The sequence below is a fragment of the Acomys russatus genome, chromosome 1, assembly GCF_903995435.1.
Source record: "Acomys russatus chromosome 1, mAcoRus1.1, whole genome shotgun sequence".
NCBI lineage: Eukaryota > Metazoa > Chordata > Mammalia > Rodentia > Muridae > Acomys > Acomys russatus.
Genome location: NC_067137.1, coordinates 116,017,163 through 116,045,079, shown reverse-complemented (window position 1 = coordinate 116,045,079; position 27,917 = coordinate 116,017,163). Strand labels below are relative to the sequence as shown.

Genomic DNA, 27,917 nt, shown 5'->3' with positions numbered 1-27,917 from the left:
CAAGGGGGTGGGGCACAGTGTCACCTCCCTCCTTCTCAATGTGGCGGGTCCATTGGAATAATGTCATCGGCGGGGCAGCTGCCCAGCTCACCCTTCAATCTGGAGCGAGAAGCTCCCTGTGTGATGATCTGATACCCAGAGGTGTGAGAGAGTCATCTCCAGCTGACGGTGCTGGAGTGTGATGCACGTGCACACACCACACACACACACACACACACACACACACACACACACACACACACACACGTGTTGGGAGAAATTGGCAGGGCACGCTCTAGGGAGCCCAGACAGTGCTGTTGTGATGACCTCAGGTTTATGAGGGGATAGGATGGTGAACTCCAATCCTGGGAGGATGTGAGGAGCCACAGCGGCTGGCCTGGCCTGGCCCTAGAAGGGTTTCGTAGTGGGGAGGGATGGAGGGGAGCCAGTCTGTGATCACCTAAGCCCATCTCTGTCTTCTCTGCCCCTCCCCTGTCTCCTTTCTGTCTTCAGCAGAGGCTGACCATGTGGAGGCCGCCATCCTTGAGGAGGACGAGGGTCTGGAGGTAGAGGAGCCGAGCGGCCTGGGGCTGATGGTGGGTGGCCCCGACCCTGACCTACTCACCTGTGGCCAGTGTCAGATGAACTTTCCGCTGGGGGACATCCTGGTTTTTATAGAGCACAAGAAGAAACCGTGTGGGGGCCTGGGCGCCTGCTACGACAAGGTCCTGGACAAGGGCAGTCCTCCACCCTCCTCTCGCTCTGAGCTCAGGAGAGTATCTGAGCCAGTAGAGATCGGGATCCAGGTCACACCGGATGAAGATGACCACCTATTGTCGCCCACGAAAGGCATCTGTCCCAAGCAGGAGAACATTGCAGGTATGACCTTTGCTCACCTGGTGGCTGCTGAAGCTGGTCCCGTTTGCTGACCTTGGGACATTGGTTCTTGGGGAGGTCCAGGGCTTTTCAAGATGGGCCTCTGGGTCACCCTCTGGGGCTTCCTCTTTCTGAGGGCTCACCTTCCAGGTGACTCTCTGGGGGCCCACAGCTGAGGGAGGCCCAACGGTTTGCATGTTGGGTACTTTGCTTTTGGTGAGGGCCTGGAACACAAGATGGAGGTTTGGAGGTTGGCTTGGCCCTCTCTGTGTTGGCAATCTTGGCTCAGTCCCTGGCTTTGGAGCCAGGCTCAGTTTGCACTCTTGTGACTTCCAACCTGGATACAGTGTTTCCTCATCTCTAAGGTGGATGGAGTTCAGGAGACCTCCCCTGTGTTGTTGATGGTTTGGTACTTGCTAGGCACTTACGTATGGCATTTGTCTCACTTCCTCTCTACGGACTCAGTTTCCCCAAATGTGAAAAGAGCTGGTAGGCCCTCTGATCCTTGAACCCATTTTGCCTGATCCTCAGGTTGTGGGAACCTGTCTGAGCTCTGGTCCCTTGGGGGGGAGAATGGACACTTGTTTTTGGCATGCTCTTTGGTTTTATCCGGACAGCTGATCTGTCCACCTGAAGAGCAAGCATGGGGCCTCTGTCCAAAGTACCACCTGTGCCCTTCAGTGGGATGTGCCCACTTGGTGACTTTGCTTTACGTCCTTCCTGGCCACACCACGGCATGCTAGTCTCCCAGGGAGCCTCTGTGTAGTATGCAAACCAAGGCTTTTGCTTCTGGGGAATGTGGGAGCCATGTTCTGCTGTGTCCCCCTCCCCAAAAGAGGCAGCAAGACAGGTTGTAACAGTTCATGCAGATGAGAGATCCAGCCCTGCTTCTTCATTTTGGGCTAGCTGCTTCAGGGCTTTTGAGTTTCCTCTTTTGTTAATAGGGAATGAATGGTCCTAGGAGGCCTCGTGTGAGAATTGGAACAAGAAAGGACTCTGCAAGTGCTTGGCAGTAGAACTGCTCTCTGGCTTTGCAGCATGCAGGAAGGACACCGGGGCATTGCATGCTCTTAGGAGGGGACACAAAGTATGGACCAGGCCCTCTCATCACCCAGAGACAGTCAGTGCCACTGCAAGCCCAACGCCACACCATGGCAGGTGTACACCTTTGGACGTCAGTGCACTGGGAGTAACTAGACAGTCTGAAAACCCTCACAGACACAGGCTGGGCAGTGGGGAGAACCTGCCAGCCACTTTGGAGTTGGCTTTGCTTTCTGGGGTGTGTGTTTGTGCCCTAATGGGAATCAGGCATGAAAACAATGCCAGCATAACCAGGTCTGGGACAGACAAACATGGCCTGTGCGACACCTCCATTAAGGCAAGAGAAGTCTGTGTTGTCAGATATACCACTTGGGATAGATTTCAGAAGTGGGGGCATTTACCTGGTGTCAGCAGTGCACAGCGACCTTTGAGGGGTGGTTGGTTCCTATTTGATTTCATCTGCTGACCCTAGCCTCCAAATCCTCACTTTACTTTAAAGGGCTTTCCCAATGAGAGTCTGTGGATCACCGTGGGAGAAGTTTGCTTAAGAAAGAAACTAAATGTGATTTTTCAAAAGACGGTTAATCTCCTAGCAGCTTCGTTCTTATCCTCCAGCTCCCTCTGCCCCTCCCTCATATCCTCCCCACATAATAGCTCACAATATTTTTATTTTATGCATGACAGGAGCTATCCTTGGTTGTCTGTTCAGTGGTAGGGCAAGAGGAACCAGGTGGGAGTGGTTTTCTTCATTCTAGAAGAAATACGTAAAATAAGCCCTTAGAAGTCTAAAGAGATATGTTTGTTCAAAGCATTTAAAATATTATTCTAATGAAAGGCACAAAGCACTCGGTGTGCTGTGTCAGCTGTAACTGGCCACTCTCATCCTTACAGTTCATCCCGTCCTTCCTTTCCACTCTGGGACCTCCTGGTCCCTCCCTACTTGGGTACCAACTTTTTCTTTTTTTCCCATTTAACAGAAAGGAAAGATTAAAGAATAAAACATCAGTGGCTCAAATGTATAAAGTAATTTAATATGGCGAGAGCATTAATTATTTTAGCTTAATTGAATTCTGAGGACCCTGCAGTCCTTGCAGCTTGGTAGACAAGGCCTGTTTATTATTTCTGTGTAGATTAACAGTAAAGGAAACACAGATAACTTTCGGTTATTTATTGTAAAATAAATGTGTCAATTCATGTGTAAAGCAAGCTGCCCAAAGATAATTGAGTCTTTATGTTTTAAGAGGGGAGCTCGGAACCACGGACTCTTCTCCACCCAGGCTTCTGGAAATCCTTACAGCTGCTGTCCAGGCCTCTGGCACACTGGCGTCCATGGCCCCCTGCTCCTGCCTCCCCGGCTGTGGCTTTGGGGGTTCCAGCTGCTCCATGTCCTGTGCTGTCTCCATTGGCCTTGCTGGTCCCTGGCAGTAGCCGGCGAGCAGGTGGCTGGCTGTTGATTCTCGGGACCCTGATTCTGGCTGGTCAGTGTGGCTGAGTCCGTGGGCTGGCTGTGAGAGAGGCATGTTCTGGAGCCTTCACTTGCCTCCAATAGCCTTTCCTTTCAGCAGAAACCTCTAGAAGCAGGGCCCCAGAGAAGGATGCAGGTGCTGGTCTGTAAATAGATGAGACTCCTCCTGTCCTTCACTGTGTCCCCAGGGTGAGAGGTGAGTTGGGATTTGGCCAGCCATCCAACCAAAGTGTGGGCCAGGCCATTCTGGAGATGGCTCTAAATAGTTTGCGATCTTTTTTGTTACTTTAAATGAGAGAGCAGCGGTTCTTAACCTTCCTAATGCTGCTACCTTTTAATACAGTTCCTCATATCGTGGTGACCTCCAACCATAAAATTATTTTTGTTGCTACTCCTTAACTGTAATTTTGCTACCGTTATGAATTGTAATGCAAATATCTGTGTTTTTTGATGGTCTGATGGTCTTAGACAATCCTTGCGAAAGGGCTGTTCAACCCGAAGGGGTTGCAACCCACAGGTTGAGAGCTACTGTGATTGAGGATTAGGAAGGTATGGAGAGGAATTGATAAAGCTCGGCTCCCGGAGGTCATTCATTCATTCATTCATTCATTCATTCATTCATACCACACCTATGTGCTTCCCCTTGAGGGGGTGTCCCTCTAGGGAATGTGTAAGGAGGTAGCAACCTCATCCTCAATGTTGGCCTGGGGGTCTCCTCATCGGTCACCTGCTGTGGTAGAGGAGGTCCTTGGCAGCTGATTTCAAGGCCCACCTCCAGATGGGGTGATGAGGAGTAAAGCTTTTGGCTGCAGGTGACTCAAGAGTTTGAGGGATGGCTTTGAAGATACCCACCCATGGAGGTGCTGGGTGCCCCTGGTGATTCCTCCTGTGGCCTCTCCCTGCCTCTGTCAGGGACTCTACTCAGGCACTAGGTCCTGAGTGGGGGGTGAGGAGACTCAGGGTTTGCTGGGGGCTTGTTCAGGGGAAGGACGGAGAAGGAAGGGCTCAGCTGTCTGGGGTGGGAAGCAGTGTGGGAAAGACAGGATTGAAAGCGACTGTGCTCCTTACCCTTCACAGTCTCAGTTTCCTTATCTGTGCATGCAGCTAAGGACGGACTCAGGCCCGTGTGTGGGGACCTCGTGTGGGGTGGCCACTAGTACGATCACATGTGCAGCGCACATATGTGCCCGCCTGAAGTTTTCCACATGGCACTCTGCTCGCTATCTCCACACACTTTTGGGTGTTTTAGGAAAGGCTCCCAGAGAGAGAGAGAGAGAGAGAGAGAGAGAGAGAGAGAGAGAGAGAGAGGAGAGAGAGAGAGGGAGAGGAGGAGAGGAGGAGAATGGGAGAGAGAGGAGAGAGGAGAGAGAGGAGAGAGGAGAACATGCTGTGGAAGCATCAGAACCACTGGCTTCTGAGACTCACACACCAGAAACAATGACAATGGGTAAGGGATCATGTCCACCCCTCTGTCTTTGTCACACTAGTGTCAGGTTGTGACATCCACGCAGCACCTCATCCGGGGAAGGGGATGGGGTGCTCTCTGAACTGAGTGTAAGCACTCCAGCCGTCAATCACCACCTGCCCGGCCTCATTTTTCTCCTGCGCCCCACAGGAGCATCCCGCAGAAGACTCAAGTGAAGTGAGGCCTAGGATGCAGCACGTGGCTCACACCAAGCCAGAGGCAGGCAGCCCAGCAGAGGAGAGTGTGCACCCTATTTAGTGACCGGAATCCTACTCTCTCAATCTTAGTCCTGAATCTGGCCCTACCTGTGAATCCTACGTTCTCCTTAGGCTTCTCTTAGATGGCCTCCAAAGGAAACTTGGTTTTTCATGTTATCACACCATCCAGAAGTAAGCACAGTGGGGGAGGAATCTTCTGTCTTTTCCTTCTCCCTGAATGAAAAACAAAACAAAGCAAAGAAAAAACAAACAAACAACAAACAAACAAAAACCCCACAAATGGAGGACATAACTACCTGTAAGAGGTTGAGCTTTTTATTATAGACATAAGGGAGAAAACAGGCAGAGACAGACATCTGGGAGAGCCCAGAGAGAACATGGCCAGACCAAGCTGGGCCGTGTGAGAAGAGGAAGAGTGTGTGGGAGAGCGAGAGCGGAGCCGCTGACCAAGAGGGGCGACCTGGGCCGAGAGAGTGGCGTAGCCAAAATGCCTGAGTTATATAGGGGCCAGAGAAGCTGGGGAAAGAGAAAGCCGAACCAATTCATGAGCAGGAGAATTTTAGGGCAGGGGGCCTGGTATGCCAGGCAGGAGAACCCTGTGACAGGAAGGGATTGGGGGATACTGGCAGAACCTGGTGGCCCGAGTCCATTTTGATATGTTAATAGGCACCTCAGCTGGTTGTCCTGGGTTTGAGCCCTAACTCTCCCCAAAGCCCAAGTGCCAGTTTTCTGAAATCTAGGAGAGAGGATGGCAGTGTCAGGTGGTGACAGGTGGTTATCACTAAAGGTGGCTGTGCCTGCTGAGTGCATCTTCATTGGAAACCTGAGCAGGGCCCAGGATGAGCCCGCAGAGCTTCTGTATAGACAGGGGCTTGGCTTATGGTCCCAGAAACCCCACTGCTGGAGGAAAGGGGGTCTCGGTGAACCCCACGATTTACACGCTGCTCTGAGAACACTCACTGCACGCTACATAGAAAATTCAATGTGAAAAACCGAAACATTACCTTGGATGTGCGAGAAAGTAAAGGAGTGGCTTGTGCTGGGCGCTGGAGATAACCCCACTTGCAGGCAGGATGCCTCAGAACACTTGCATTTGATCTGTACGGAGCTGTCATTTTTCCTCCAAACTAAGATTAGTTATATCCGTGTATATTGTGGTTTGGATTATCTATCTTTACTATTAAATCATGGCAACTAATTATTAGTTGTGTCTGCAGTGAGGAACAGCTCTGTGTTCTGTGTGAGGGACGTAGGCCTGGGGGAGGGCTGGAGATTGGATGCTGGTGGACTGACCGCAAGGGTCGGGATGGTGCGCTGGGCGGGTCCAGACAGAGGTCCTGCCTGGTCTTTCTCCTTACTGTGCTCGGTTTCTTGGGTTTTCACACTTAATTTTCAAACCTCCAAATAGATCTCGCTAATCCTGCATTGAATGCAGGTTTTGACAGTTCTCGGACAAGTTGGAGGACTTGCCCATAGTCGCATAGCAAAGGAGATCCAGACCTGGTTGGCCTCACTAGCTTAAGCGGGAGGCTTTTAGAGAAAGGCATTCTGTCATTTGCCTGGCAGATCCGGGGTGGTGGTGGTACAGCAGGCAACACTTCTGTACCCCATCTGGGATGATATTTGAATCTCATGTTGGAGTCTAGATGTAGCCTGAAATCTTTAGACCCCCCCCCCAAAAAAAAAACTTGACCCTTGTTTGTGAAGGCTTTGGAGAGAGGCAGGTGGCAGCCAAGCAAGCTGTAAATGTGAATTTCCATGGGCCTGGGATAGAAACTTTTTTTTTCCATTCATGAAAATGATTTATTTTGTTTTATACTCAGTGTTGCAGTTATTTGGAACCCACAAATACAAATCATTTGTTTTATTTTGTGGAATTGTGGGTTTGAGCAAGAACTGGTTCTTTGCTTCTGGGAGTCTCAGTGCCCCGTACAATTGGGTGATCTCTATTCCTTCCAGGACGGACGGTTTCCCGTAAAGCTTACTTGATATTGTGTGTCTGTACACCCAGCCCCTAGACCGGTAGCTGCTGTTACGGGGCCACTCATAGGAAGGCTGGCCTCAGAGACAACACTGGAAGGCCGGGTAATGCCATCATAGACTGGGTGGCTTGTCTGGACTTAGCTGTTCATGTCCTTGAGTCAAGACAAGTGGCACTTTGCTAGCCATCACTACCCAGCTCTGAGACCTGGGGCCAGTTGTCTCCCTCAGACGGTCACTTCATCTGTGACTGGGGTGAACTTCTGCATGGCAGCAGGAGACAGAGGCCTCTGAGCTGTACGAATCAGAGCAGTGCCAATGACAGACACGGCCTCACTTCTGAGCTATAGCCCAAAATTTCATTGGATTGAAAAAAGCTTTGCTCTTTTAGAAGGGTATCTCTGCGTGCCCCCTCAGGCTCGTCTTTTTATTTGCTAGGTGGCATATTGACCCATTCTGAGGGAAGCAACTTGAGAAAGGAGGGAAGAGAGAAAGAGAGAGAAACCGGCTCTGAGGGAGAATTTAGCTACATTTAGTCTGTTATTATTGTTGTTTTGTTTGACAGTAGTTAACAGTTGACTCGAGTTTTTATTTTTTTGTAACCCCGCCCCCCCCCCCGGTCTGTGTGTGTGTGTGTGTGTGTGTGTGTATGTGTATTGGACAGAGTTTGCTGATGTTGCTGTTGTTAGTCTTATGCAGAGCTAGGGAGATGTGTGTGTCCATGATTGTTGGATTTTTAATTTAATGAATACACACCGCAGCTCAGTATGAGCTGTGTGTCACTATTTCCAAGGGCCTCGTAAAGATTAGCCCTCCGTTTAATGTTATAAACTCCGTGCCTTAGGAGTTAACTTGAACCCCACTTTACAGACAAGCAGAGATGCGGTCGTATTTGATTCTTGGTTCTGTCTGCTATCTCCGCCTTCTAAACGCTGTAAATCAGCTACTACTTTCGTTTTGTAGGAGAGGCAACTGAGTCATAGGCAGGGTAGGGCCTAAGTCTGTGGGTGGTTACTGGAACCCAGTTCCTGCCCCCTGACCCGGAAGGAGTCTTCTGAGCCAGTGAGTTTCACTGTTAGGTACAGGCTTTCTGCTCCTAGCTGAGCAATAGGTACAGTCTACTGGAGGGCCATCCTGAGAAGATGTGGGACCAGGAGGACAGTGGCCCCAAGTGTGATGTACATATCTGTGGTTCTGTGTCCAGTGCTGGCTGTGCTGCCCCAACTGCAGGATCAGAACCAGCGGGTGGCTGGGTTCACGGAAGGATCAGACTGGTGGGCAGAGATCTAAGACCCTGAAGGTGTATTCTTGTTGTGTGACCTTGAATAGGTCCATTCCTTCTCTGGGTCCCTGTCTTATAAACTGAAATGTGTGTGTGTGTGTGTGTGTGTGTGTGTGTGTGTGTGTGTGTGTGTGTGTGTGTGTTAGGTGGGCTCCATTTCAGCCCCTCCTACCCAGCCATCCAGATTTGACTTACTTACATAAGGGGCTTGGGAAGCAGATTTCTCTGAAGAATTGGCCGTTGAAAATGAAAATCATTCAGGTGGGGGTGATCAACAGACTACTGGGGAGTGCTGAAAGGGACAAATGGGACCTCCTAGTAAGCCATAGGTCTGGGGTGGCATCACTTTGTGGCTTCCCACACAGGATACCTGTGTTTAGATTTGCCTCCCAGGCCAGAGCACCGCCCCCCCCCCCAGCCCAAGTCCAAAACAGCCACACCTAAGGATGTGTGAACAGCAATGTAGTCTGTTGGCTAGAGCCAGGGCGCAGTCTCCATGACTTTCAGGTTGTCAGTGTGGACACAGCCTTAAAGGGGCAGGGCGGCCCTGGAGGGATCAGCCTCTCAATACTGAGCCCTGTAAAATGGCTGCAGCCCCAGTGCTCGGTTTGTGCCCCCAGTGATGACACAAATGTCCTAGTTAGCATCCAGCGAGTTTAAACCCGGTTCTTCTTGAACTGTCTGAGTGGTCTCCTTTGAGTTTTCCAAGACAGACCGGATGTATGGAGAGGGTAGTGGTCCAGTTAGGGATGGAAGCCAAGTCCTGTCCTGCGTTTAGGGTGACAGCAAGGTCTGGATTCTTCTTCCTTAAAAATAAATAGGACAACACGTCTCCGACCCTTTCCCATCTCCAGCAAATGGCTGGAAAAACCGTTGTGGGGTCCTAGGCTAGAACTAAGTTCTTACTTGGAGCCTGAGCTGGGTCTGCCCCACCCCCACCCTAGCTCAAAGCTCGGCCAATTAAGAGACCTAAACAGTGCGGTCTTCCCTGCATCACTGGCTTGTAAAACTTTCCCTGCAAACCGGGCGACTTTATTCGCTGGGAAGGGGAGAAAAAGGCATGTAATTTTCCTGACCTAGCCTTTGCTTGGGGGGAAAATGGAAAAGAAAGTCATTTTCATAATCAGTCTTTCGAGCCTCAAAGGAGGTCCGTGCTTCGGGTCCGGGTCTGTATACTGCAATGCAGGGGTCTGGAAAGTGTCCCTTGGTTGTGATAGTGGTCTCTAAGGTTTCAGGGTGTTTTTGAGGCCTGAGGGAGGACCTGGGGTCGGGGTGGACATCAAAATCTTCCCGAATCTGACCCCGAACTTCCTCAGGCTCTTGCCACAGGCACCACTAATGCAATTTCCCAGGCGCCCGGAACGTGCAACTTGAAAGAATCATCTCCTTTCCTGCCTCTGGCCGCCAGCAGCCCTTCCCCCACCCGGCCTCTGCCCCTCCCCTAGGCTCCTGGGAGAGGGGGCTGGTACTGCGCTCCTGGGCCTGGTCCACGTGGTGTGCACCTTCAGCCCTGCCTTCTCAGAGGGCACTCTGAAGTTTGGGTCCATTGATACCAGCTCACCCAGCAGAACACAGTGACCTCCCCTGAAGCGGGCTGCGCGGTGCTTTGGCCGGCGCAAGGCGCGATGTGGACACCTACAGCTTGGTGACTGCACCCGGGCTTCTCTGGCTCCCGGTGACCCTCCCCAGGCCCGGTGCACAGCTTTGGGGCCTTGGGGCGCGCCAGGTCCTTCTCGGGCCATTCCTGACTGCCCTCCCCACCGTGCACATTGATTGCGCCCTGGGCGGGAGGCCGAGGGGAGCCAGACCCATGCATAATTCGGGGGCTTAATGGACCAGCTGCCTGCGAGGGGCGCGGGCTGGGTAGAGGCGCAGCTGACCCTGCCGTCGTCTGGCCTCGCGGGGCAGGCGGGCTCCTTTCTTCCCTGCCCGCTCTGGCCCGGGTCGGAGTTAGGGGTGGGGGCTGGGCGAGCCAAAAGGCCACTCCTGATGAGGAGGGTCCGTCCTTCAAGCATCCACTTTTGCAACTTTTGCTTTGGGCTTGGGCACTGTGCATTGAATCGCAGAGGCTCAGACCCTGCGGGAGTTGCAGTGCTGGTTTCCGCAGAACGCGCAGAAGTCGTAGACTCTTTTTTTTCCCCCCTCCTATTTCTTTTATGTGTCCCTTCCTCCACCCCCACCTCCATCCCGGCACCTTGGAGGCCCCCAGCCCGGCCTCAGTCCAGCGAGCACGCCTCTGGCTCGGTGCCAGGCCCTTTCCCAAGCTACTAGAGCCGGGATGGAGGCGGAGACCCAAGGTCAAGGGCGGGGAGGCAGCCCGCCTTGGGGCCTTTGTGCACGGGCCACCCCTCCCCCACCGCTCTCCCAGTCTCTGCCTACGGTGGGTGCGTTAAGTCCAGTGACCCCTTGTCTGGGGAGTGTGGCATTTCAGAAGCCCCTGGAAGGTTCCAGTGGTCTCTTCCCCGAAGCCGGAGAAGGGCAGAGCTCCCAAGCCTTGTGACTTTTGTCCGGAGTCCCGAGGCCGCCCGGGAACCCTCTCTCCTTTGCCGCTATCGCTCAGAAGGGATCTTAAACTCACCTTGGCCTAAGGATCCAGGTGAGACCGCATGGCAGGGGCCTGCCTGAGTTCCCTCCTGCAGGCTTGAGTTCCTGTAGGGCAGCCAGGCCTGCCTCATAGTGGGAACTCATGGGGTCGTGACTTGGAAACACTCGGGAACAAAAGTTTTCTCAAGTGTGCGGGACTGGAACCCTCCACTGGAGTGGGGCGGAAAGCGTGGAATTACCGGGAACGGAGTCATCCCCCTCCTCAACCTCTTATGCATCCTTAGAGAGAATTTGTATGCAAATTGTCACCTCGCTAGAATTCCGGTCCTGTGTCTTCAATATTGGCCTCACTGTTGAAGCGCTCCAGTAGCTGCAAAAGCAGTGGTGGATCTCGGTATTAACCAATAAGCTCTTAAGAAAACGGCCAAACGGTCTTCGGGGGCTGGTACTTCTGAAATAAGATGGAAGATGAGGTGTTTGCCTTCCCGGGGACATCTTTTCCAATTGAGGATTGTGCCCAATTCTCTGTTCTCCATCATTCAGAAATAGGGTCTGAGGGAGACAGAGTAAATGCATTAGAACAGTAGGCAAGGTAGTTAAAAAAACGTGTGTCCGTGTGTACTTATGGTTTGGGCCTGACAGGGTGGGTTATACCTCCTGCTCTCTTGTGTCCTGTGTCAACAAAGCTTTCCTGGAATTTTGAGAGAGAGAGAGAGAGAGAGAGAGAGAGAGAGAGAGAGAGAGAGAGAGAGAGAGAGAGAGAGAGAGAGATCTTCAAAAGAAAAAACGAAAAAGAAAAACAAAACAAAACCTTAGCTAATCCGATTTTGGAGCAACTGGCTTTTCTGGTGGAGTCTGAAGGTACTTGTCAATTTACTTGTTGAAAAGCCTTGGGGAACAGTAAGTTGTTCCCAGAAGTGGAAGCCTCCAGTTCTGGACAGGAAGGGTCTCTCTCTCTCTCTCTCTCTCTCTCTCTCTCTCTCTCTCTCTCTCTCTCTGCCTCAACTTGCTCCTGGATTTCTGAGACATCCATTTATGACAGTTCCAACAAGATAGAAACTGCCTTTGGTTATCTGTAAATACTGGTGAAGATCATATCCCTGCTCTCAGACTGGGCTGGGGCTTGAAGGCAAGTTCTGGGCTTGATTCATTTTTACGTACCTGGGTTTCTTGACCGAATGAAAGATGAAACGCCGTGTGTGTGTGTGTGTGTGTGTGTGTGTGTGTGTGTGTGTGTGTATGTATACTGTGTGTACATCCCAGCTCTTTGCAGTTAAGAGAAATGAGCATTTAGTGTGTTGGAAGCTAGGTGTGTGAGAGGAAGGGGCCGCTGTTCCTGCTTTGTTTGCAGGACAAGTGTCTTGCCTTAATGGCCACCACCCCAAGGAGAAGGCCAGCTTACCACTTGTGACGACTCAAAAGTGATTTTTAAAACTATGCATGATTCCCCCCTCTACGTTTCAGTTAAGGCTTAGGGCTGCATAGTGAAGGGGTTTCCTCCAGACCCCCTCCTCCACCCCCTCATCCTTTGCAGGAAGGGTGTGTAGATTTTCACGCCTGGGCGCCAGAGTGACAGAGGGCTCTGCCTGGCTATGTGCTTCTGAGCCCTGGGCTGTGTCCTCAGGGCACAGGTGGCTTTGCTTGGCTTTGTTCGGGAGCAGTGTGTGGGAGGTGTGCGTGGAAATGGAGCCCTCTGTCAGCCTGATGCTGTGGCAGTTCAGCTAAAGGGTGGAGGAAGCCTGCCGCAGCACCACGGCCCAGCATCACTTCACTTTCACTGTGTGGAGAAATCTCTGTGTTCTCGTAGGATTTCCTATAGCGCCCCTCCCTTGGTGGCACTTGCAACCTGCTTAGGCCTTTGATAAGTATTTGTTGCTTTTGGAGTGTCAGGTGCCACCTCAGGGCTTAGGCACTGGGTGGAGCCTGGGGCCTTTGGCATGCAGCCTGGCCTATTCTCCAACAGGCCTGGACCAGCCAGTCCCTCAGCTGGTGCCTGTATCTGTATAATGGGGTTGTATTTTTTTTTTTTTTAACTTACCGGTCCCCATCTATACAGGAGCTTAAGCCAGTGGTGGATCGAAGCTGCCGCTGATTTCATAGATATCATACCGGGGAGACTGTTATTGTTTGGGCCCTGGGGGCGGGGTGGTTAATTTGCAAAAAGGAAAGGAATCCAACAGCTGCTTGTATAGGGTGTTGTTTTTAATGCAAAGAGGAAGCATTTGGGGGCTTTGGGGAGAGGCTTAAGGCATACCACTAGTAAACAGCCCTCCTCCATCTTCATTCACGTTAGAGGCCGTTCTCTGTAGCGCCCACCCTCCGCCCCCCAACTCCAGCTCCTGATTGTTGGGGCACATCATGTGACTTAATACCTAGTGATGTTTCTGTTCTAGACCTGAACAAACACCCCAAAAAGGCCCCCTTCCCCCCCCACTCCTGATACCAGCTTCTGGCCAAGGAAGGGTAGGGAGGAAGTTGGGGGTGAGGGTGGGTGTTGGGATAGGTTGTAGACTTGGCTTGGGAGGGATGTATTCAGCAAGCCGCCTTTAAATGTATAGTCTTGCTCAATGAAGGAGGGACTCCGATCAGACGGGTGAGGAAATCATCGTTTTCCTCTCACCGCTTCTCCTCAAAGCTCTCAGAAATTAGCATCTGTACCCATTGAGTACACAGCTGGCGGCCATGAAATGGCACCTTCACTAGGGAGATGCAGACCCCCAGTGGCCTGCAGGGGGCCAGCGATTTACCTTTTGTTGTTGTTGTTGTTGTTTTTTTTAAATTCAAAGAGGCTTGGTTTCTTTTCCTTCTGCAAATGCCGGGTGACCTGAAGTCGAGTTTTAATAATAACCTCTTGCAGGACCCAAAGCCTCCAGGCAAGTCCTGCTCTTTAGGCGTGCTGACCTTGCTGTGTGTTTGGAGTGTTTGACAGCCTGGGCTTGAGTCTGGGATGGGGCCGGTGTGCGCACTCTCATCCTCCCTACGGGGACCTTGGCAGAGGCCCTGCTCCACCATCTGAGCCGGAGGGGGTGGGGTCCGCAGATAGGCTAGGTCTGTATCGTTAGTGTAGGCTTGCGGCCAGGTGTGTGGCACTTTGTAATTGAATACAGACCTGAGTGAGTCCCGTGTGGGCACACAAGGATGGGCGAAGGGAGGCACGGAGGCTCCCGGCTCTCTGTCGCTGGACCTGGCATCTCAAAATCTCCCGAGCCCAAATGGTGTATGGAAAAGCTAGGGAGCAGCAGAGATCCTAGAAACCCGTGCATCTTCTGTTTGCACCAGTATGCTCTCCCATCTTTTGTTAGTGGCAGTTCCTTAATTAACCCGCAGATTAGGCCTGCCTTCTTCTGACACATGCGTATATTTTGGCGGTAGAATATTCTTGCTCGCAAATCCAACCGGAACCGCTCAGGAGCCTCCCTAGGGAGCTATGGCCTCTCCTCTCCCTCTTGTCTTCCCAGCGTTTCCCCTTCCTGTAACCTCCTACCCACCCTTCCCTTAAACCCAAGTGGGCTTGTAGCGGAGTGGAAGACAGGCGTGTTACACACAGCTAAATAAATCATGTTTACGCTTGGCGTTCTTGGTAGTGAAAAAGCTGTTGGCTGTTTCCACTTCCTTATTTCTCAGCGTTTGCTTCCTACCTGTTTTTGAGTACATGCCCAGAAATAGTAGTTTTGTCAAATGAGGGGGTAATGCCAGCCAGCCTTTCCTGCTGCCAAGGAAGCTGCTGGATTTTGCAAAACAGAGTGACGTTTTCTTAGTGACACTGATTTCTCCCCCCCCCAAAGAAATTAGGATATAGAATAGGGGGTATTAAAATGCACATAGAGTAAGAGAGGCAAAAGAGGAGCTTCTTAGCCACTTGGTAGGACTTGCAGCAAGCAGGGTTAGAAAGGAAAGATCTGGATTTATTGTTGCTGTTCATTTCTCCCAGGGCAGCAGGCAGCCGCAGGAGGTGCAGAGGCTGTTCTGGGCCCTGAGAAAGGAGTTAACTTCCCTCTTTTTCAGTCCCAAGACTTCATTTTCTCAGATTTGGAGATAGAGTGTAAATGATTTTTTTCCCCTCTCTTTCCTTCTGTTCAGTTTTGGGTCTTAGTTCCGGAGGCCTCCAGAGCCTCCAGAATAGTACTGGCTGTGTTCTTCCCCCGAGGTCCCAGTTAGTAATCTATCTCACCCTGGCCTGAGGTGGGAGCTTGTAGGGACCCAATGGACACTGCCATCATGCCTGTACAGCGTAAGCGCTGCACCCGCTATGTTGTTTTGGGGACATGTGAAAAAGTCACTTTCATGATGGGTCCTGTCTGCCAGGCAGAGGACTTCCTGGGTAATCACAGCCAAGTGCAGGCTTGCGGATTAAAAAAAAAAAAAAAAAAATTAAAGAAACTATTTCAAAACCATGTAAGTGGCAGATAAACACTCCACTCCTGAAGGAAAGTGAGACCGGTTTTCTCTGTAAGATCCCTGCAGAAATTCTGTTCACAGTCCAGCACATCAGCCCTGTTGCAAAAATGGCCAGGAAAAAAATTACAATAAAATCAAAGTAGGCGTGCTCTGATTTTCCACAGTTTCTAATGGGAATACTCTGTAGTAGAGATGATATTTCCATTGAGGACTGCACTGCCAGCATCTTTAATTACATTAAATAGTGGTATAAACCTCAGCTGAATGTAAACCTCCTGTACGGCCGCCGCCGCTGCAAGCTCGCTAGATTGACTCGTAAGCATCAATGTTGCCAGTGTTAACGTGATAACCATCTTTATTAAATTAATCCCACGAAGTGTTAATTTTTACATATTTTGTTGTGCACACACCCCTCATCACCTCTGGTGTGTTAGAAGATGAAAATGGATTTCATGTTTAAAAAAAAAATGTAAAAAGGTGATTGTCAGACTGCTTGGTCCCCCTTAAAAGGAAATGGGTGATTTTTTTCTTTTCTTTTTCTTTTTCTTTTTGCTATCAAATGCTACTATGCTGAAAGCAGGCACACAATATACACATATGTATGTGCATATACATATGTATATAAACATACATATATATATTAAATGCCATCTACATACAGAAAACTGAAGTAAAGAGACTACTTGGTTGAAAGTAATTACAGGCCTGCTCAGTCTTCAGTCAGTGACATTTCAGACTTAGCTTAGAAACATAAAGGCACTAATGACCCTGCCCTTATGTGAGGCAAAGCATTCAACCCCAGTATTCTGTGTCCATTCAGAAGAGGTACAAAGAGTTGAAAATGCAGGAAATCAACTAAATCTAGAAGAGAGCTGGATTAAAATAATTATAATAGGGGAGATCAGTTGCTTATAAGGGTTAACACATGCAACAAAAAGAAAAGGCTAGCAGGGGTCTTTTTTTTATATTTTATTTTATTTGAATTTTCTCTTTACCAAGTTTACTTTTATTCCATCTGAAACAAGAAACCCTGCCAACCTGGATGCTGTGAGTTCCTGTCTGCCCTGGTGGAGTTTTACGGTGCACTCTGCACAAGGGCAGCTGTGCTGACTCGCGTCAGCCCCGGCAGCTCCATGTGTGTGTGCTTTCAGTGTGCTCCATGCTCTAGGCTGAAGTAACCGGGCTAACTCCTGTAGTGTACGGCCTTTTCCTTCCATTCTTTTTATTGGCCTGGGCTATTTTTGTCTGTAATTCTCTGGGATTCACACAGGTCAGGCTCGCCTCTCCCTTCTATTTACTCCCTTGCGTTTTCCCCAAGTAGAAGCCAAGGTTGGAGCTCCTGGCACCTTCTAACCATAGCGACTTCCTGAACTCAGCAGCTTTCAGACATATTTTGTACAGGATCAGATCTCCCCCCATCCCCAGACACGGTTTCTCTGTGTACCCCTGGCTGTCCTGGACTCACTTTGTAGACCAGGCTGGCCTCAAACATACAGAGATGTCTGCCTCTGCCTCCTGAGTGCTGGGATTAAGGGTGTGCTCCACCACCACCTGGCTCAGGACCAGATTTTTGATAAGGGGACAAGTTCAGTGTCTTTATCTTTAGGTTATCGTGTCAGGCCCAGTAGATGCTGTCAGGGAGGATAAAGCAGCCTTTAGCTTAAAACTCTCAGGAGCCCCCAAATCTGACAGTTTGTTCCCTGGGTACTTTTCTTCTTGTCACATGACTTGTTTTCAACCAAGGATCCCAACTCCCCCCCCCTCCCCCCAGCTGTAAATGAAAGAAGACAGAGCTCATGAGTGACAGAGCTTGTTGCTGGAGTTTGGTCCTGAGTTTTATCTGAAGGGTCCTGACCCCTAAATCTCAGATTCTTTATTCTTGGAATGCAAACAGTGCACTCAACCATTTGTTCTGGAGGTGGAACCTAAGACAAGTTTCTGAAGTACATGACGGACTTAAATTGAGAGCAGGATCTGATAAGGTCTGCCGCAGCATCACAGCTTTTGGCTGAAGGGCCTAGGCTGGGAAACAGGAGTCTCCTCTGCTGAGCATTGGCTATTTTTTGTAGGTAAGGTTAGAGACTCTGTCAGCTCCTGTAGACTCCTGGTAGACGGCTTAACCTGTCCATGTTCCTGACACAGATGTGGGTGCATGCTCATAGTGGGTGCTTGCAGCTCTAGCCTCTTTGCGTCACAGATGCGCTCACACATTTTTCTAACTAGTCAAACACGTGGCCTCGCTCTCTGGTACCCCTAGGCCACATCATTCTCAGAGTCCTGGACCCTGGTTTGGTGGGCTATGCCTGCCAAGATCACAGTTGAGGACTCCTCTTTGCTGTTTTGTACGCAGCAGCCGGAAGCCACCAGGCTCTGGCTTCTGGGGCAGATGACTGTGGTTAACTTGCATCCCAGCAGTCAGTCGTGGGAGCTCCAGGCTTCCTCAGGAAAGAAGCAGAAGTAAAGGTCCAGGTTTCAAGTTTCCCCAGCAGGTGACCTTCTCGGGGCTGGAATGGCTCGAGGCCCAAGCAACTGGCCAGCTCCTCCACCTCACCCTGGGTAGATCTGAGGAGATGCTTCAGGGTCCTCTGACACACACTTTAGTGACACGTGCACTGTCCTCCCTCTGCCCCTGGAGTCTGGAAGCTATTGGAAGATTCTGGCACAGGTGGCGTAGCTTCACTTGTCTTTGGCTCTGGGTACAGAAAGGGGATCTGCTTGCCCCCCAGGGGATTTCAGCAGCTCCTTGCCTTGAGGAAGTTAGGCTTGGCAGCCATCGAAACAAATGGCTCCTAGACCTTGGGAGGTGGTACCACTCTGTGCCTGCTTTGATTGCTAGATACAGCTGCCGGAGATGATGATCTCTTTTCCAACCCTGGTAGGAAGCAGAAATCAGGTTTTGGTGTGCCCTTGGAGGGCACAACCGTGTTTTCCGCATCCCTTAACCCTTTCCTGGAATGCCTGTCTGGGAGTGAAAACAGTGATGCTCTTCCGGCAGTTACAGGGATGCCAGATGAGGGAGGTGCTTGGAGGAGGATAGCCTGGCTGAGGATCCCAAAGATGTGCTGCTTTCTCTTAGGGCGCTGGGTACAGGAAAGATGTCCAGCTGTGCACCATGGGTCTGTGAGTGGTGTCCCGAGGTGGTCATTTCTGGAAGAGGCAGTAACAGTGGCTTCGGGCTCAGCCATGAACAGTTGCCTGTGGTCCTCCAGACTGTCGTGGTCAGCCATTTTCTTCCCTGTCATAGAGACCTAATTCTGAGTCCAGTCATAGCAGGTGGAGGATTGAGGGAGATAAGGCAGGCTCTTTCACCTGCATCCAACGTTCAGTCACCCTAGGCACCTGCAAGGCTACCGACCCTGGGTGGATTTGAACTTTGTTTTCACGTCTCCTATGTGAAGACCTGGATGGAGCTCTGTAAACACAGCTGCGAGACCCCATTTCTTGATTTCCCTTATTGCAAAGGACTCATGCACCCTACTTGCCTGTCTGCCAGGGACTGGAGAACCATCCCATCGCACGCTACAGAGACAAGAGTGGCTCAGAGTGAGGATCGAGGAGTGAGCCCTTAGCCTCTTCATGGTTGTGCAGTTGCTGTGGGGCAGGGAGCCAGGCCACCCTTCCCGTGACTTGCTTTCCTGCTCTGCCTTGGAGGCCTGGCCTGGCCTTCTAGGTTTTCATGGCAATTGGTAATGTTTATTAGAGGCTTGGATTTTCTTTCCTGCTTTGCTTTATTGTTACGATTTATTTCTTAAAATGAAAGAACAAACGAATTTGCTTGTTGAGCTTTGCTCCTCAGACCTGGGTAACTTTGACAGTGACTGACAGAGAGGTTTTCTTAGAGTCATTTCTGTTCCTCCTGTCTCAACCTCCTAAAAAAAAAAAAGGGGGGGGGGTGGAGGAGAGACTAGTAATGGCTGGTCCAGGCCTTGTCAGGTGAGTTATCCAGGCCTGTCTCTATTAAGATGCCACTCCACCCCTCTGAAATAGGAAATTGCCAAAATGGAGGTCATTGGCTGCTAATGAGGTGGATTTTAACTGCAGGATCATTTTCCTGGCTAATACCCTTATTATGTGCTTCTGTGTGAACCCATGGTGGGGCGTTGCAGTGTGAGCTTAGCCTCTGCGGACGGCTAGCGGAGTTGGGTGTTGAGGTTCTTCGGCATGGCTGCTGGCTTCCTGGCTCCCACTTCTGTGTTTAGACTGGGGCCAGTGAGAGGACACCGTGAGATGTCCAGACCGTGGGCCTGAGTGCCCCTCCTTCCCACATGTCACGCTCCCCCAGTTTTGGTGGCTTCTGGACTGGCCTAGCAGCTGCATATTATGGCCTGCATCTATCTATGTGGTACCCCACCATAAGGCTTCTTGCTCTGAGCAGGCTTTCGCTTTTCGGGTCTAATCTGCCCTCACCTCCATCTTCTCTCTCTACCAAACCGGAAAAAGAATCTTAATTTCCTGTGGAGCTGGGAGGAGGCGGGCTAGCGACAGGATAACGAGTCTTAAATATGAGCAATGCGTTTGGTTACATGTTATTTTTCTCTACCCCCTTAATACACAGCATTTTTATCATCCTTAAGACAAAGTAGCTGGCAAAATATTTAAGTGATCAGAAACAAATGTTTTTATTTGCCTGCGTGCGAATTGGGTTATCTGCCTATCTTGTTTACGAAATTTGGGGCTGCCTCTCCCGCACAGTATGCTCGCCTCTCGAATCTTCCCCAGCTCCCATTTCCATATTTCTGCGTGCTTGTTCTTTGTTAATCACTTGGCAAGCGCTTATTTGAATATTAAAAATTTCTTTAATCATCAAACGCAGGAGCACAGTCTCATGAATATTCATATTCTCCCCCCACCCCCCTCCTCAGACTGGATTCTAGTTCATTACCCTGCAGTAAAAGCCAAACAGCCATCAATCGCCCTCATTACTGGCTCTGGCGTTTTGATTGGCTGCCTGCTGCCCATAGCTTTTTTTTTTTTTTTTTTTAAATTTCCCTTCTTCTATGAGCTGTCTTATACCTGCCAACAACTTAAACACACACACACACACCACCACCACCACCACCAAAACAACAACAACGATGCAAGAATAAATTTCTCTGGTTGAAAACAACTCAGCAAACTTGTCAAACAGCCCTTGTAACTTGCTGGGCCCTCCTCGGACTCCTCAGTCTTCTTGGTCCACCCTAACCCCACCCCCAAAAGCCCCCCAAAAACAGGAAAAGGGGGGGCTAGGGAAGAGGTAGAATTAAATAAATAAATAAAAAAGAGAAACTTGAGCTGAGAGATGAATATTTGTCAAGAGAGTTGACGTAAGTTTCATTTGCATAATGACTTTGTACTTCTGCATTAATAAAATTTGCATATGAAGCCATGTTAATTACTCCTGATCATGCTTTTTGCATTCATGCATAGTAATTTTCTCCGACTTGTGAGAATTAATGTCTTGGCACGAGGGGGGGGGGCGGGGGAAGGGGCGCGGGGACTGTCAGGTTCCCTCGCCAGAGTCCCTCGCTCACACGCGCTGGCGTGGCTGTCTGTCTCCTTTGATCTCTGACTCATTTCTGCACTATCAGTAGGAGTTCTCGCCTTAAAAAAATGTATCCGCTGAAAGGCACCAGTAGGGAGAAAAATAGACCTCTCTGTACGTTGTGTGCCAGGCCACCTCTCCAGCTAGGAACGGGGGACCTGCCACCTCCGGGTTGCAGAGTGGCAGCCCAGAGGATGCTATACCAGGAAGGCTTGGTTCCCTCAACCGGGGCTGGGCGGTTCCAGGCATTTTGTGTGTCTACTTGCTCCTGGCGGTGGGCGTGTCTCTGCTTAGTGCGCATGTGCAGGGCATGGAGCCCAGCATCTGCAGGGGCTGCTTGCAAGGGAGGTAGGATTCAGGCCCGCTCCTAGAGCCTCACTCCTAGGAAGGCATTATCAGCGATCTTGTCCTCTGGATTTTAGCAAAACATACCAGAGGCCGTTTTGGAGACTTTTTAGATATTCTTTTATAGGTGGCATAAATACCAAGAAGGCAGCCTGACCTTGACTTTGGAGTTTCATTTTCACGTTTTCTTTCTTTTTACTTTTTTCTTTCTTTCCTTTTCTTTTTTTTTTTTTTAGGGGACTATGTCTCCACCAGAGAGGAAGGCTTTACACTTACATGACATAATACCGGTATCAATTTTTAAAAAATTTCTTTCTCCCTCATTAAAATGTACTTTTATGAGGAAAAAAAAGAAAAAGAAAAAAAAAAAAAAAAAAAAAAAAAAAAAAAAAAAAAAAAAAAAAAAAAAAAAAAAAAGAAAAAAGAAATCGAGCCAGCTAGGATTTCATTACTGAGCTGCTTGGATCCTACAAGAAGCCGAGATAGTGGCTGCACCCCTCTGCCTCATATCTTGTTTTTTTTTTGTAACTGGCTTAGGCTGCAAAAGAAAGTGTCTTTTAAAAAGAAAATGAAAAATCGTACTGTGCATGTTACTGTTGTGTCTGTGTATATATGACGAGTGCGTGTGGGTGTGTGTGCTGTGGCACACAAGTGGGTCTCAGAGGGCAATTTGTGGTTAAGTTCTCTCTCTACCCGTATGTGGGCTCTGGGGATAAAAACCCCATACCCGCTGAGATATCTCACAGGTCCACATCTTCGAGTCATCATTCTGGAAGTGCTGGGAGTAGAGTCCAAGACCTCATGCGTACTAGGGACGCACTCTCTCACTGAACTCCAGCCCAGAAAGCCTTTTTAAAGAGTGTCCTGCAGAGGCTTATAGGCTGCCTTCCGTACTGGAGCAGCCATGCTGCTGTGAGAGGGATGCGAAGGAAGGTACCAGAAAGTTCCAGGTCTGAAAATAGACAAGGACATGAACAAGGTTGGTAGTACTCATGTGTACTAGGTGCTGGCTCTGGCTTCACGCAGCCCTGATAGTCTTTTTAAAGACGCAGGGACTGAGACGGGGGAAGAGTGGCCACTTTAAGTCACATGCCAGGAAATGTCCGAGAAGGAATTGGAACCCAGTTTTCTGTCTCTAAATCCCTATCAGTCTTTCTGTCTTTGTCTCTGTGACCACCCCTCCCCTAGGCTGCCGTCTTTCTCTGTGTGTCAGGTGCAGAGTCAGTTAGCAGATCTCAGGAGCTGTCTGCCTTCTAGAGCCAAGGCCAGCATCCCTCCCAGTGGAAGGCTGAGGCTGGGAAGTGGCCAGGACAGGCCCAGAGACGTGGTCCTTACCTTTGATTTTTCTTTTAAATTAAGATTCACATATTGTGAAATGTATTTTAATTTGTCCTGTTTGTGGCTTGGGGTTTATGAACAATGCTGCCTAGCTGTCACTACTGTTTAATTTATCACACCCCCAAAAGACCACATAACCCATTGGCCCTCAGTCTCCACTGCCCCCAGCCCCTGGTAATTACTACTCAGTCTCCATGGATTTGCCTGCCCAGGAGCTCACCGTGTAATTATAGCATGGTGGCTTCTCGCTCAGCTTTTGCAGGAGCTGGGTTTCAGGGGTACCTCTGTATGCAAAGCTCTGAGGTAAGCTGTGTCTAAGAGGGGACTTCCTGTGGGGACAGAGATTACTTTGAAAGCCCCATAGGGACCCCATACCCTCCTGCCCTTGGAACAGGTCGACTTCAGCAAGGTCATGCCCGATGAGGCCTTGTGCCACCTGTCTAGCCAAAGTGTTACCAGCTGGTATGGCTGTGAGACTTCATTGTGTCCAAGCCTGGTTCAGCCCCAGCGATGTCCTTCTAGAAGGCTGTGGCAGCGTGCTATCTCCTTTCTGATCCTTGGCCACTTTTCCCAATAGAGTCAGCTCTGAGGAGGTCCCATTGGCATCTCAGCCAGCCACGATATGTGGTGCTGGCTGAGTCGGGGCCCTCTGTAGGCTCCAGAAGCCTTTTGCTTTCACTAATGGATGCACTGAGGTCAAGGATGCTCAGACTTCCTCCACCCCCATGTGGCCGTTGGCTTCAGAATAGGGGGGTACCCTGGTCACCTTACCCCAGCTGGAACATAGCCAGGCTTTGGAGATACTGGTGTATTCTTATCCCAGAGTGCTTCCTCTTAAGCCTCAGTTTCTCCCTGTGGAGTGGGAGGTAGCCCTCCCTGTTAAGTATGGTGTCTGTCTTATAGTTAGTGCCAACTCACTGTGATGACTTGCATTGATCCTGAGCTCTTCATGGTCTAAAAGGGGAACCCTCACAGCGATTCAAGCCCGTTAGTGGACAGAGTCAAGTACAGTGTCTGATTCAATGGGCTTTGAGGCAAGCACTGGCCTTTCCAGGGGAGTTCGGTAATTCTGGCCTTGGATTGTCTTTGCTTGCCACCCACGGGAAAACTGTGATCTGGCTTTCTGCTGTGTATTTGGTACTAGAACCATCCTTGGGCTTACTGACCATGCTCTTCTGGGGCTGTGTGCCAGCGCAGAAACAGGTGGGGCCTTGTATGAATATATCACTGACTGCCTCATCGAGGTCCTAGCACTGTCAATGCTGGCACAGGCCTCTTTGCTCGATATCAGCAGTGCCCCAGCTCTAAGCTGAGGTACTTTAAAAAAAAAAAAAAAAAGTCCCAAGGACCTTGATCCTGCATGTACACATTGGTGGTGGGATTTTAAAGGAGGCTTGCAACTGCTTGCTGTTTCCTGCAGCCTTGGCCTCTGTCTGGGTCTGTGCAGTGGGTGTCCTATGCCTTTGTGTTTAGGGGTGATGTTAGGCTCCCCTGGCTGTCAGTGGCTCTTCTGGAATGAGGGAGATCCCTGTGGTGCCTATGGAGTAGTCAGACCGCCCACCCCCCCCACACCCCCCCCCACCCCCCCCCCACCCCCCCCCCACCCCCCCCGCCAAACCTGTGCAGATCTGCAGGTGCCGGGAAGAGAGGCCAGGGCCCCTCCTGCTGAGCTGCTGAACCTTAGCTGCCCAGCCATCTTGCTGATGTTCTCTTGTCTCCCCTCGCTTCTCTGCACCAATTATTTACCCAGGGAATTTGGGCTTCTTCACTTGTGGTTTTGGCAAGGGCTTCACACAAATGTTTTGCCCTGGTGGTCTCTTAACCAATGTAAGATAAACGGCCAAATCAAACGCAGGCCTTGCTGGTGGTGGAGGCTCACTGTGGGGCCCGGTGGAGACAAGGCAGCACCCCTTCCCCCCCCCCCCCCACCCTGTTCATTGCTGTCACTGGCTGTCAGATGAGGGAGTGGGGACTCCCAGATCAGGGTGAAGACATTTAGAGGGGTCTGGGCCATGCTAGCTAGGTTTTCTTGTGGTAGGGGAGGGAGGAGGAGGTCGGGATGTCTTGTGAGCTGCCAGAGCTTGGGTGCTGCTTGTTGGGGCCTAGAGAGAAGCCCCAGGTGATTAGCTAGGGAGGAAGGAGGCTCATCAGTGTTCAGACCCTTGGAGGTAGACTTGAGGTGGCTCAGGCCTGTCCGAAGAACCTATACGGTTACAGCTCCCTGCCTCTTTAAAAAAGGGGTCACTCATATTTTGAGAAAACAAATCCTCAAGTGAAGCCTGCTCTGGTTTGTTCTGACCCCTCCTAGGGAGTCTGAACTGGGAGTAGGGGCCTGACAGATCCTTTTGTATGTTAACCCCTACACTAGGCTCCCAAAGGCGGGGCACCCCGGAAACTATCTGGCAGCTGCAAGGAGGTGTAGCCCCTGCTAGTGTCCTCTGTGCACCCCGATCCCTTTTCCCTTGCCCCTGTGCCCCAGCTGCCATCACTGTAGCACTCCTATCCTTGGGCCACACCCTCTTGGAGGCTGTAACTCTAGCCCCCGTGACCCGGGCCCCCTCTTGAGCCCCAAGTCCCTTGTACAGTTTAGAGCCCAACTGACCAGTCTTTTCTATTGTTTTTTCTCCAGGGCCGTGCAGGCCTGCCCAGCTGCCATCGATGGCCCCCATAGCTGCCTCCTCTTCCCACCCTCCCACATCCGTGATTACTTCACCTCTGCGTGCCCTGGGCGCTCTCCCACCCTGTTTCCCGCTGCCTTGCTGTGGTGCACGCCCTATCTCGGGCGACGGGACTCAGGGTGAGGGTCAGATGGAGGCTCCCTTTGGATGCCAGTGTCAGTTGTCAGGTAATAGAGCCGCTGCGGTGGGGGAGGTGGGCTCCCGGGATGGCGGGCAGAGCTGGGGACCCAAGGTGGGGCCCTGGGGGGGGGAGGTGCACACCCCACACTCAAAAAACTTTTTGAGGGGATGGCGGCAGACGTGGCAAAGGATGTCAATTGAACCGTGGAACCCATGTCGGTTCCTCCGGGGGTGAGAGGACCTTCACCCTCCTTCACCCCTGTACCCTCAAATTCTGAGAGTCTCGCTCCCAGAATGCACTGCCCGACCTCCAAATTTCATCTCTTTGGGCTGTTTAGCTCAAGTTTAATTGGATAACACTTAACATCTGAAGTTTTCTTCTGCCCCTTGTCTCTGCCTCCCTGCCACCCACCCCAGACAAGGGTAGGAGAGGATTCCTGGGTTGTCTGTGTACCGTGCTGGAGCCGTTCAAAATGCTGACTTTCTCTTTGGGACAATGTGTTGCCCATTAACTTAGAGGGAAGGAAAAAAAAGTTGTCTCAAAGAGGAGCCTTTTAAAAACTCTGTGGCCACAAGTAGCAGTGAAACACTGTGGGCGTCTGGGGTGGGGGACTGTGAAGGTTAGTTAGTGCCTCTAGGCAGACCCCAGACCCTGCTCCAGTTACCTCTGCTGCTGCTGGAGGTCACTGAAGCCCTGTTACACAAAGGGCATCCATGGCCAGGTACCGACATGGCCCCCTTGCTCCCCTGCTCTGTCTCCCCACAAACATGGACGTCTGTGGCCGAGGGTCCCCACGAGGTCGAGTGGAGAAGGCCCTCCTTGCAGCCTCGTGGTGGGGCCCAGTTTGCGACATACTGTGGCTTTGGGAGCCAGGATGCTGACACAGACTCACGTGGCGAGCAGCTGTGGCCTGGTTTCCGTGGCCAGGGCCTGGAGAGGAGAGGGTGGCTGGGGCGCCGGGGCACATTCAGTTTGTCCCTGCTACATTGCCAGGCACGTTGCAGGCTTTCTCTTGAGTCAAGCTGTGAAAGGAAAGCTATTTTTATTGGGCAAGTTTTACTTTTCATTGACACTGTCTCAGAGACCTCTCTTACTGGAGCTTTGGCTTTGCACAAGGCCACAAGTAGCTCCTGCCCCAGGGTGAGACCTCCCTGGCCTTCCCGCCAGTGGGGTGGTCTGCAGCCTTCAACACCATTCCTGTACTCTTGCTATGACAGGTGGTTATGCCATTGGATCTGATATCCAAGACTAGGAGGCTTATATCTTGAATGCATAAAGCAGAGACCAAATCACCCAGAAAGGAATTGAGGCAGTTTACAAGGAAGCTGGCTTCCCTTCCTGGCCAGCCTGGTCCCGAGATGTCCGAGGTTTCATGCAGCTTGGAGGATCTGTGTGTAAGACCCTGTTCACCAAGCTTGGGGTGTCTGCTGGGGTCTAGGTGTTTGCTCTGTGCTCAGGCTTCCTGTAGCATGTGCTGCAGCCTTGCAACCTTGCAGCTCTGTACCCACGGGGGCGGGTGGGGGTGGGGAGGAGTGTGTGCTGCGTGGACTATCAGAGATATGCCTGTGTGTTTATGGCTGGACTTGGTCAAGTTTTGCATGTAGAAATATGATCTCTTTGTCCTGTGTGTCACTGTGTAACCCCATGCTACCTGGCCTTCCTTAGGAGCTACCGGAGTGGAGGACTGAGTTGTCTCTGATTTGACTGAGCTTTCCTGGTACCTTTGTACCAAGTGTCAAAAGAAGCCTTTCCTGTCCCTATTTTGTAAATGAGTGAGAGGGGCCAAGGCTGGGAGGCCATGGCTGAGCCCCTTTGGCAAATTGGGCTTTGGCTTGGGGACTACTTCCTTTACAGCCATATGGCCCCTGCCTAGGCCCAGTGGAGGCCAGACAAGGTCTGCAGGGCCTTGGCAGCCAGAGAAGTCAGTGTGTCCTCACACATGCCGCTTGCTTTCTTAGTAGCTGTCTGTTGTGTGCTAGGCATTTATGAGTGCGTGTCAAGGCTTTACTTTCTCGCTTTATAGATGAGCCTCAGAGCCCTCAGGCCTCCCAGCTCAGACTCTCTCATTCCTTAGTTCACTGTAGGTCCATAGGCGCACAGTATGGAGGCCACGTGCAGATGCAGGCAGAGTCAGGTATGTGGGGCCTTTGCCTACCCTGCAGCTTCCAGTGTGGGCTTGGGGACATGCCCTAAGGCTGACAGGAGGGGAGGGAAGGACACAGAGAGAGAGGAAGTGGCTCCCGCATGGCACATGTTTCATCTGTCGTACAGAGGCCACCAGAGAGCTCAGGTCTTTGACCTGTCCTGTCCACGTGTGATGATTGTGATGCTGGAAATGGAGGAACAGCGAGGGCCTGAGCCCTGGGGCTGCTCCAGCATCCGGCTTCTAAGGGCCCTGCTGGTTCTCTTCTTCCCGTCCTTCGTCCAGTGTCCAGTACTGCCATGGTTCCACCTTGTCAACTAAGCCTGCGTCAGGCTGTACCACTGCGCTGTGTGTTCTGATAAATTTGGCCACATTCAAGTATCCTCTTCCAGTGGGGTTTGTCCCTTTAGTTCTGTTCCTGGCACTGGGCTGTTTGCTGAAGTGTTTTTTAGTGCCTGTTTAATTAGTAGCTGCAGAGGAGACATAAAAATCGCCAGGAACCCCTGAGGAAGGAGGGGTC

General features: G+C 51.0%; 1 protein-coding gene across 4 annotated transcripts in view; it reads left to right on the top strand.

Annotated features, from left to right (window-relative positions):
- Bcl11b (BCL11 transcription factor B) overlaps positions 1-27,917 on the top strand; it is an 89,408-nt gene that overhangs the window by 13,683 nt on the left and 47,808 nt on the right. Inside the window, exons 2-3 of one of the 4 annotated variants that reach the window (XM_051151129.1) lie at positions 496-858; positions 25,085-25,300. In XM_051151129.1, the coding sequence (XP_051007086.1) occupies positions 496-858; positions 25,085-25,300 (579 nt within the window). Of the gene's footprint in view, positions 1-492; positions 859-25,084; positions 25,301-27,917 lie in introns of all 4 variants that reach the window. The other 3 variants (XM_051151123.1, XM_051151143.1, XM_051151136.1) reach the window with 3 other exon arrangements.